Source organism: Diabrotica virgifera, chromosome 2, assembly GCF_917563875.1.
Source record: "Diabrotica virgifera virgifera chromosome 2, PGI_DIABVI_V3a".
Lineage (NCBI taxonomy): Eukaryota > Metazoa > Arthropoda > Insecta > Coleoptera > Chrysomelidae > Diabrotica > Diabrotica virgifera.
This window is the reverse complement of record NC_065444.1, coordinates 185,273,177-185,285,019: the sequence shown is the minus strand read 5'-3', so window position 1 is coordinate 185,285,019 and position 11,843 is coordinate 185,273,177. Positions and strand designations below refer to the sequence as shown.

General features: G+C 30.0%; 1 protein-coding gene across 3 annotated transcripts in view; it reads left to right on the top strand.

The window, feature by feature from the left end:
* The first annotated feature begins 259 nt into the window (after nucleotides 1-259).
* LOC114331801 (hrp65 protein-like) overlaps nucleotides 260-11,843 on the top strand; it is a 121,437-nt gene continuing 109,853 nt past the window's right edge. For all 3 annotated transcript variants that reach the window (XR_007696557.1, XR_007696556.1, XM_028281463.2), the window contains exon 1: nucleotides 260-582. Coding sequence is in view for 1 of the 3 variants with exons in the window: in XM_028281463.2 (XP_028137264.1) it covers nucleotides 389-582 (194 nt within the window). In the remaining 2 variants the exon portion in view is untranslated. The remainder of the gene's footprint in view (nucleotides 583-11,843) is intronic.

Below are 11,843 nucleotides of genomic sequence, written 5' to 3'. Positions count from 1 at the left end.
ATCGTACTTCTAATTCTTCTACTGTGATATAGGTGGCACCATAATACCAGTTTTTCTGTTATTATTAGTTCCTTATTTACATGTTTATTCAGTATCTAGAATTGAAATTTATAATTTTATATCATCACAAACAAAATTTTCGATTAAATAATATTTTAATGAAAAAATATTTAATAACAGACATGTATTTTCGCAAACTGTCAAATATTTTTTAACCAAGTTGGCAAACTTGGTGAAACCGGATAATTCCAGAAACCCGCCAAGCCAAAGCAATTCCATCTTAGAGGGGTAATTTCAAATAAGTTAGTTTCTTATTTCGAACTGTCAAGAATACAAAAATTTACTCGACTCTTATTAAACATTGGTATTCTATTTAATTCGTATTATAATGGAAGAAAATAAACCTGCTGACCAGACATCGGCAAAAGTGGAGTCTTCTACGGATAATAATTCAGAAAATGTAACCAACCGAAGGAACTATGGTGGAAGAACGCGCGCTCGCGGCGGGGGCCCTGGACAAAGAAATAGACAAAGATTCAACGATGCTAGTGAAAATAAAGAAGTTCTTCAGGGACGTAAGAGGTATAATATTTAATATAATATAAAATTTGATTAATACCTAGATAAAACAGCTGCATACCAATAAAATTGTTTTACCGGTATTCTCTTGAGCACTGTTGAATATTACCTAGATCTGTTTTAATAGTTTTAAACCTATCAATTTCTCAATATATTTATATGTTTTATTACATACCTACATATTATGTAATTCAGTAGGTACCAGCGATAAGTACCTAATCATTTATTTCTATTCATCTTAGTGGGGAAACTTTAAACTTTATAGGTGTATAAGTAATTAGTAAAATAGTCAATGACAGATTCCCAAGAGCCAATAGGTAAGTAATACCAAAAACACTATGTTAATATTTGTATGATTTTATAATTGTATGTCTTCTTTAACATTATTTAGGTACCAATTTGTTACACCAAAATTTGAATTGTTTATACCTACATTTTTTGACCAGTTCTTATAAAATTACATTTGAATATTCTTCTCACTGCTTCTTGAATATTTTAATTAAGCTTTGTGCCCTGTGAAGATTTAAGTTTGGAAGATTATTATTTATAGAAGTAATTAGTAAAATAGTAAAATGGCACACAAGATCCAAATGCTTCCCTAATACCAAAAACACTATCTTAATATTTGTGGTTTTATAATTTTATCTAGGTATGTCTTCTAATTTTATTTCCTTGTCATACCAAGTATAAATTGTTTCCTACATTTTTAGACCAGTTTTTATAAAATATTCCAATTATTGATGTATTAAGTATTAGATTTTATTAAAAAGTTTATAGATTAAAAAAAATTCTTCTAGTATATTAATAGTTACCAACTCTATTTCACTACAGTAATTTTGTTTAGCTTTTAAGATAAACAAATTTGTCAAGTTTTTAAATTTCTGTTTGAAAAGAATAAAAATGCAATAAATACATACTTATAGGCAGGCAACACCTTTGACAAGAATCAAGAATGAATTGAGATGGAATTTTAAATTATTGTATGTACTTTCTTTCTACACCTTCCATACAATAAATATGTATTACAAATGCTAGACAATTAGACAATAGATATCATTATACTGGGTAACAACAAAAATAACTTTAAGCAGACTAATGGCAATAGGCTATTGATTATGTATTTTAGAAAGGAACTACAATGTTAACGGGGTTTTATTGTTTTATAGAGTCAATGGACCTCTATGTATGAAAAAACCGCGGAGTGCTACCATTTAAAGGGGTGCGTTTTTAAGAAAGGGGTGAATTAGTCCCTAGGCACAGGGCGAATTAGAGTGAGTTCTATTCACCTTTGGTACAAACATGTCTACAGAAAAATTGTTCCAGGTTAAATTTACTATCGAAATGTCACATTTTAAAGTCAAAAATATTTTTTTTTTACAAAAATATATTCAAAAGAAAAGCAAGAAAAAAACACGAACGGTAGCATTTTTGTTTCTTGCCCTATAACTTTTTTCCACGGGGATATAGGTATATGCATTGCTTAAGAAAAAAAAAACTTCCATCCTTGCTATTTAAAATGGAGTTTGGTGTAAGTCTGTATGATTTATAGTTTCCAAAATATGATTTTTCAAATTTCGCCACTCACAACAATTTTGGGCGATTTTCCTTGTTACTTCGCAAACATTGTTCTGTAATTTTTTTTTACGCAGCTTTAGGTATATACAATGTTACACTTAGTAGGAAGAAAAGTCAATTACCTTTAAAATGGTCTATCGTAGAAGGCTGTATGACTATTTTTAAGTAAGATATGGTTTTTCAAAGTTTTACACTTTTAATGATTTTGATATATTTTACGATTATTTGTAAATTTCTCATTATAACTTTTTTATTGTATATTTAGGTATACACATTGTGCAATAAAAACGAAAGCTTATTTTCTTTTCTTTAAAATGGTGTATTGTAAAAAATTCTAGGTCTATTTTTAAACAAGATATGCTTTTTCAAAGTTTGACATATACACATGCAATAGGTCACACTAAGTTGGAACCATATGGAAAACTTTTTATTATTTATGAAAAAAATTATTCTTTATAAAATGCTCTGCATAGTCTAAAACCTAAGATGTAAATCATCAGATATAAAGTTTTATCAATAGTGTACGAGGTATGTTAAAAAATATGAATTTCACTCAAGAGTAAAGTACCCTTATATTTCACAATATCGATAAGTGTTATTAATAAAAGTTATTTGGAATTAAAAATTATGTTACAATATGCAATTATATTCTTCTAATTGAAAAAATAAAAATTTTTAAATTTTTTCTCAAATTTCGGATACCCTTGGATATCCTACGGATATCTTGTTTAAAAATAGTCCTAGAGGCGATTGCACTACACCATTTTAAAGTAAAGAAAATAAGCTTTTTTTATTCCAGAATGTATATACTTAAATGTACAAGAAAAAAAGTCATATTGAGAAATTTAAAAAATAATCATAAAAAATATCAAAAATCATTAAAAGTATAAAACCTTGAAAAAGCACAACTTGTTTAAAAATAGACGTACGACCTTATACTGTAGACCGTTTTAAAGGTAATTGACTTCTCTTTCTAATAAATGTACCATTGCATATACCTAGAAATGCGTAGAAAAAAGTTACAGAACAATGTTTGCGAAATAATGGGGAAAATGGCTCAAAAATTCTGTGAGCGGCAAACTTTGAAAAATTCTATTTTGGAAACTATATATTCTAGAGTCTTCTACTTAACGTCATTTTAAAGAGAAAGGATGTAAGTTATTTTTCGCTGAAGCAATGCCTATACCTATATCCCTGCGGAAAAAACTTATGGGGCTAAAAACAAAATTGCTTTCTTTCGAGTTTTTTTCTTGCTTTTCTTTTGAATGTATTTTTGTAAAAAAAAATACTTTTGACTTTAAAATATGATATTTTGATAGTAAATTTATCCTGGAACCATTTTCCTGTAGAAGTGTTTGTACCAAAAATGAATGGAACTCACCTTAATTCACCCTGTGCCTAGGGACTAATTCACCCCTTTCTCAAAAACGCACCCATTTAAATGGTAGCACTCCGCGGTTTTTTTAAATATAGGTGTCCATTGACCATATGAGACAATAAAATCCCGTTAACGTTGTAGTTCCTTTTAGCTCTCTTATTTTGAACATAATCAATAGCCTACAACCTAAAAATTAGTAAATATTGCTTGCAACTAAATAGACAAAAATTCAAAAATAAGTACCTACCTACCTATCGGGTATCATTGGTATCATGGAGAAAACATTGAACTAATATTCTATTATTGCATATAAACTCAATATCAAGTAAAGTTTCCACAAGTAGAAAAAAAATATTTCTCAGATTCCTTAGCCATGCATTCCCTTAGACAAGAACGGAAACACTAATTTTAACCAACATTTTATTGGTAACCATTATAGAAGGAGTGGTATACTGATCTTAATATATTATAGTAGAGTCACTGAAGGTGGATATGAGCTATTACCTCCGATTTCGTTGAACCTCCATCGATTTGCATGAAAATTGGTGAGTGGTTAGAGGATATCTCAAGGAACAAAGGTGACATGGTGCCAACTTGCGCTTTTACCTTGGGGGTGGATGCCACCCCTTCTCGGGGGTGAAAATTATTTTATTAAGTATAACCCCATAATTCGATAGAGGGACAAATTTCAAGCAAAATTTGTTTTATAAAGTTATTAAAATAAATCAAAACTTTTTGAGTGATTAAAGATCAAAGATTTTAATTTTTCTTGAGAAAAATGCACGTTTTTAATAAATTTTTCATCAATAACTCGAAAGAGTGTAAGTTTCTACAAACAAGTTATTATTATAAAAATTGAAGCTAATAAAAAATGAAATAAACCCATTACTACAAAAACCTCTTAATGTTAACTTAAAGTGAGTTATAAGTAATTGAATGTATATTTTTTCGGCGAGTAAAAAAGTATTCAAGCTGAAATAACGGGAAACCGATGCATTTTATAACATAAACTTATTAAACATTTGTCAAAGTACTTAAAAATATCTATTAAATGAGCCCCCGAGGATGTTGATAGCGTTAAAAGTTATGCTACAAAATTTTTTCAAAATTTATCTTTTAAAAATTTTTTCAAAAAATGGTATTGTTTTTTTCATAACTCCGTTCGTGTTTACGATATCAGGTTCGTCTAACAACTGTTTGAAAGTTAATTCCAAGTGCTATTTAAGCTCGTTGAACCTAATCTTTTAAACCCCTTACTTTTTTAAAAATAAAAGGTTAAATGACCCCGGTTGCATGGTTCCCACAGCAACATTTAAGATTTAAACGTTTCTATCTCGGTTATTTTTCACCCTATAGAAATAGTAAAACAGGTAAAATATTTGGCAAAGAAAAAACTAAAATTGGGTTATATATAATTTTTTAAATATATTGAGTATTTTTCGAGTTACATATTATCAAAAGAATATAAGAATTACAATAATTTTAAAAATTTTGATTTTTTTAAATTATATCTTTTTTTTTCAAAAATATGCGTTCTAAACCGGTCAAAATTATCGAAACCATGACTTATGCTAATATAAAGAAGTTTTTCTAAGGATTACTATACATTTTAATTTTTGTGGAAATGGCGTATGTTTTATTTTTCAGTGTTTCCTAAAAAATTCGAAACGGTTCTTTTATTTTCATTATAACTTGCTTAATTTTGACGCTATTATCTTGTTCTGAAGCTAGTTTGATAGGTATTCCGAAGTACTTTGGCAAATGTTTAGCAGGAATATTTTATAGATTGCATCGTTTTCCCGTTATTTAAGCTTAAATACTTAGATTTGAGTACTCGTCGAAAAAAATACACATTCAATTGCCAATAACTCACTTTGAACTAACATTAGTTTAGTTCTTTATGTGAGGAATATATTCCAAGTTTTTATTATCTTCAATTTTAGTAATATTAACTTTTTTGTAAAAGCTTATAGTTTTTGATTTATACGTGAAAAATCGATTTAAAACATGCATTTTTTAAGAAAAAATAAAATCTTTAGTCTTTAATAACTCAAAAATTATTGGTTTATTTTAATAACTTTATAAATATAACAAATTTTGCTTATAATTTGTCACTCTATCGACTTATGGTATTATTCTTAATAAAATAATTTTCACCCCTCGAGAAGGGGTGGCATCCACCACCAGGGTAAAAGCTCAAGTTGGCATCATGTCACCTTTGTTCCTTGATGTATCCTCTAATTACTCACCAATTTTCATGAAAATCGATGAAGGTTCAACGAAATCGGAGGTGAAAACCTTCAGTGACTGCACTATTATCAACCAATTAGTTTTTGAACTAGAGTTAGGTATTATACACACACCGGCAAAATTAGCCGAACACCTTAAAAATGGGACATGTTTGATGTCTATAATTTCCTAAACCACTGGTCCGATTTGAGTGATTCTTTTAGTATGTTATAGCCTTATTATTTAAGAATATCGTTGTAATATTATTGTTGCTAGACAGGTAAATATCATTTTATACCGGGTGTACCAATCATACTGTGTTTTTTTCTTAAAGTTTGGAACACCCTGTGGAATATTCTAGCATATGTAAAATATTAAATTTAATACTCGATTGTATACTTAGGCTTTTTTAACATTTTTCTTTTTGATTCATTTACTTATGTGAAATAATAAAAAAGTTATGTTCGGTAACAACTATCCATGTTTTTCATCAATAAATCTTCATAGTAGAGGAGGAAAGGAAGGTATACTAAATTTGCAGTTACTCGAGCGTTATGGAGAACTATTGGATTATGAAGAGTATGTGCTAAAATCAGAAAAAGGTTAAATTAAGTTTTCCATAAAGTGGGGGTCTTTTCATTTTTAATTTAATTTTCCATTTGAAACAATAATTTTTCTCCGATTATAGCGCTATCTATCCATAATTCGAAACAATGTGTCTAATAAAAGTTGCTTATTTTTACGTAAAGAATCCAAATCTGCAATAAAAATTGGGGGCTCCTATTTAAGATTTTAAATTAAATCCCCCACCCCACCTCGGTGGGGGGCTCATGACACCCCACGGAGAAGGGTGGGGAGTAAATTAAAAATTTTAAATACGAACCCTGCGATATTTCGCGAAATGAACATCATATCGTAAATCTGCAAAATACACCTATTCAATATTTTTCAAAAATCTACCGAATGGCAACAAACACGACCTCCTACGGAGGTGGCGACGGGGGTTACTTTAAAATCTTAAATAGGAGCTTCCAATTTTTATTGCAGATTTGGATCCTTGACGTAAAAATAAGCAACTTTTATTCGCAACATTTTTTGCAATTATGGATAGATGGTGCTATAATCGGAAAAAACGATTGGTGGAAATGGAAAATTAATTTAAAAAATGGAGAGTCCCACACTTTATGGAAAACTTAACTTAACTTTTTTTGGTTTTAGCACCCACTCTTGACAATCCAATAGGTCCCCATAACGCTCTAGTAACTGCCAATTTAGCATACTTTTCTCCCCTACTATGAGGATTTATTGATAAAAAGCATGGCTAGTTCTTAAAGCACATAACTTTTTTATTTTCCAACACAAGTAAATAAATCAAAAAAGAAAATGTTAAGAAAGCCTAAGTCTATAATCGAGTTTTAATTATAATATTTTATATATGCTAGAATATTCCACAGGGTGTTGCGAACATTGAGAAAAAAACACAGTATGATTGTAACACTCGGTATAAAATGACATTTACCTGTCTAGCAACAATATTATTACACCGATATTCTTAACTAATAAAGCTATAACATACTAAAAGAATCACTCAAATCGGACAACAGGTTTAGGAAATTCGAGACATCAAACATGTCCCATTTTTAAGGTGTTCGGCTAATTTTGCCGGTGTGTGTAGTTATTGAATATTGAAATTTTATATTCACCATGGGCGTGCATACGGGTATAAACATTTTAGATACATCCCGTATGCACGCCAATGGTGAATATAAAACTCTTGATTGTATGTCAAAAAATGCGCAATAACTACCCCTTAAAACCTACCAAATTTCATTTGCATATTGCAACCAGTTTTAGAGCAATAAATAAATCGTCAGTTTGTAAGAAAAAATTCAACATCCCGTATCTCAGAAACAAAGCATCTGCGGACATATGATTATAAAGCAAATGGTCAATATTTTTTCATGCAGTATTACCCCTTAAAGTTTGTTGCACTTATTTAGAAACACCCTGTATTGCTGAATAACATGGCTAGTTTTTAAAGTACCTAACTTTTTTATTATCCACATAAGCGAATGAATCAAAAAGCAAAATGTTAAGAAAACCTAAGGCTACAGTTGAGTTTTAATTTCAATATTTTATATACGCTGGAATATTCCACAGGGTGTTCCAAACTTTGAGGAAAAACACACTATCATTATTACACCCGGTATACAGTGACACTTACCGGTTTAGCAATAATAGTATTATATCGATATCCTTGAAGAATAAAGCTATAATATACTAAAAAAATCACTAAAATCGGATAACAGGTTTAGGAAATACGAGCCATACAAAATGTCCCATTTTTAAGGTGGTGCGTTAATTTTGATGCTTAGTGTATATTGGAACAACCCATTTAGTAATCACAAGAAAAATCCAGGTATGGATTAACAAAAGCATAATATAAAGTAATTGTGATCTTGAAACAACACCCTGTATATTCAAATGTTCAAAATCTGTTTGTATATTTGAAAAGAGCACAAAATACTGACTTTATAAAGTTAATAATAAATACTCATTTTAAAAATAATCAATACGTATTTACTATATTGGAACGACCCACTTACTAATCACAAGAAAAAACCAGGTCTGGATCAACAAAGAAATATAAAGTAATTATTGTGACCTTGACACAACCTGTATATTTATATTAAAATTTTCAAAATCCGTTTGCACATTTGAAAAGAGCACAAAATACTGAGTTTATAGGTTAAATTTTTCGCGTAGAAGATTTAATGACTTTAATTTTAAAATCATGTCGAAACTTTTAAGAACTCAGAGAACTCTTAACAAAAATTTCTATATAATTTCAAAATTAATGTCATTAAATTGTCTGCGCAAACGATTGAAGCAAAGCATTAAAATTTTTAAACGGATTTTGAAAATTTCAATATACAGGGTGTTGTTTGAAGGTCTAAATTACTTTATATTTTAATTAGCAAGTTCGTCGTTCCAATGTAGTAAAGAAGCATTGATTATTTTTAAAATTAGTATTTATTCATTAATTTTATTAATTTATTTGCACAAATTTTCTGCGCAAAAAATTGAAGCCAATTTATATTATACCTATAGTATTTTGTGCTCTTTTCAAATGTGCAAACATATTTTGAAAATTTCAATATACAGGGTATTGTTTCCAGGTCACAATTACTGTACATATTTTTGTTAAGCCGGACCTTGATTTTTCTTGTGATTAGCAAGTGGGTCGTTCCAATATAGTAAATAAGTATTGATTAAGTTTAAAATGAGTATTTATTCATTCATTTTATTAATTTATTATTAAAAGTTAATAATACCTTCTATTTAATATCAGAGTTCTTGAAAATTTCAATATATCTACGGTATGCGGCAAAATAAACAATAAGGAAATTGGTATGCCTCCAATTTGTATGTGTCAAGCGCCCAAACGTACTGAGTGGTTTCCGAATGGAAATGTCTTGAATATGTATGTGAATGTCGTGATAATGTTAGATGCTTCAGAATGGTTCCCAGTTTTGCAGAAATTTTTTTTATGGTGGAGTACTATTTACGGTCATACGGAAAAGGGCACGAAAACGGCCCAAGCTTAAAATCAACAATGATTTCAGCAGGACGGGACAACCTGTCATACTACCAGGGAGTCTCTTTGAATACTGCTCGATCATTTTGGGAGTTGCCACTCACCAGAACTAACGCCACCAGATCCCTGATTCTAAATAAAATTTCGACACTAAACAAGTCGCTTTCAATATGGCGACGTCGAAATGCGACTGTGCGAGCCTTGTGGATTTTCGTTGAACTAACGAAATGACGTCACAAAATAGCGACTATCGAAATTAATAGCGACTCCAAAAAAGTGGTCGCTATTATAATTTCGATGTCGAAATTATTTGACACGGAGATGAATGAATGGCCAAAAGCGAGGTTAGGTTTAGTTTAGATGTGTTTTGTTTATTTCTTGCAAGGAAAACTAAAGCAAAAGGTATTAATATGGCTGGGTTTAATTGAAATTTGCTTGTTTTGAGGAATTAGATAGAATAGTATTAAATTAGAAATATAATAATTGAGAATGTCCACAACATGAATCATCAACTCAATGAAAGATGTAAGGTAATAATCTGGGAAAATTAGTAAAAAACAAGGAAAATTAATTACCAGCTATTTTATTGCTGGACATGCTGAAATCAAATCTTAAAGGCTGTATGACACTATGCATTTTCTTGTATCATTTCTAATATCGTTTCTGATATCAGAAGTTATATACATTTTCTTGTATCGTTTCTTGTACGTACATTTGTGCCCTGTATGACACTATGCAAGTTCTTGTATCGTAAATTGTATGAAATTCGGCACGTGATTGGCCGAAATTTTGTTTGTCACCCTGTGTCACGTCTACAGCTGATTTTAAGGATATTATAAACTTTTAAAAACGTAACATTTTAATGTTAACCAGAATTTTTACGTTGACTGTTGATTATTTGTGTTTTTATTTTGTTTCTTGATATTTGTGGTAAAATATTTGCATTAGAATTATCTGCAGTTTGATCCAAATTAGGAACTATATGTATTGTATTTTCCTCTATTAGGCAGGCCGCACATCAAAGAAACATGAAACGTAAATCACGTTTCATGGAAATAAAACACTGCTAAACAAATAGACGTTGGGCCATTTATGCGACTCTCCGAAAATAAAAATGTTTTATGAGCATGAATCACACTCGTTTCATTGGTAGGCGGACTTTAAGATTTGTTTAGCCGTGTTTTATTTTCATGAAACGTGTTTTACGTTTAAGAGGAAACAGTAGCGATCAACAGGTAGCCAAAACGCGTTCCAAGATTGCGGCTGTAATTTTGAATATTTTTTCGAGATATTCGGCACAATTATTCGTAATATAATAAAGAATGGCGGTACAGAGCCCAATTTGAAAAATATATTAATATGTGGAAATTACTCTGTAATTAAATACAATATTAAAAAAACGAGCCTGCACCGCCATTAAGAAGAACAAAAAAAAAAATACACTTTCTTCAAATAAACTTTTTTATCCGATGCCTAGATTTTGTGTCATTTTGGAACTACTAATGAAATAAAAAAAATTAGTAGTTCCAAAATGACACAAAATCTAGGCATCGGATAAAAAAGTTTATTTGAAGAAAGTGTATTTTTTTTTGTTCTTAATGGCGTACAGGCTCGTTTTTTTAATATTTTACTTAATTACAGAGTAATTTCCACATATTAATATATTTTTCAAATTGGGCTCTGTACCGCCATTCTTTATTATATTACGAATACGTGTGCCAAATATCTCGAAAAAATATTCAAAATTACAGCCGCAATCTTGGAACGCGTTTTTGCTACCTGTTGATCGCTAGTGTATCACCTTAATGTTTAATGTTTTACGTTTCATGTTTCGTTGGTGTGCGGCTTGCCTTAAAAAATTATGCAACATGAAACCCAAAGTTATAGTTTGAACTTTACTATTATATGAGCTAAATATATGGTTATTAGTAGAACAGTAGTCCATACCAAACGAAAATTCGGGTTTTCCAAACAAAATCTTTAATTTTCAACTAAAATTTGAGAGAATTATTTATCAATAATTAAATAATTTGGTGAAAGTGACATAAATCTTTTTTGTTATGAGTGTCTTGAAGATATGAAAATTTGTATGTACAAAGAGGACCGGAATTAAAAGGTATCTAATGGTTCAAAGATTAAAATCCTGTTGTTTATAATTCTGTCTCAAATGCCGGTCAAATTTGACCGGTTATACCTGGAATCACTCCTCGCAATTCAATTTTTTTTCTTCGAAAAGGGCACAGAAGCCGTACCGTGCCCTTTTCAACAGCGTTAACTTAATTTAATTTAATCTAATATTTTCTGAGGGGTTCTATTTGTTTATAATCCAAAAAATTGTTTCTTTATAACATTCCTGAGACCGCTCAAATGGTCCAATTTCAATCCTGTAAGGTACGTTGAATAGGTATAGTGCTTTTTTATACGAAAATCATAGTTATTCTGGTGTATCATAATCTTTCTGGTTATTATTTCGACCGAAATTTT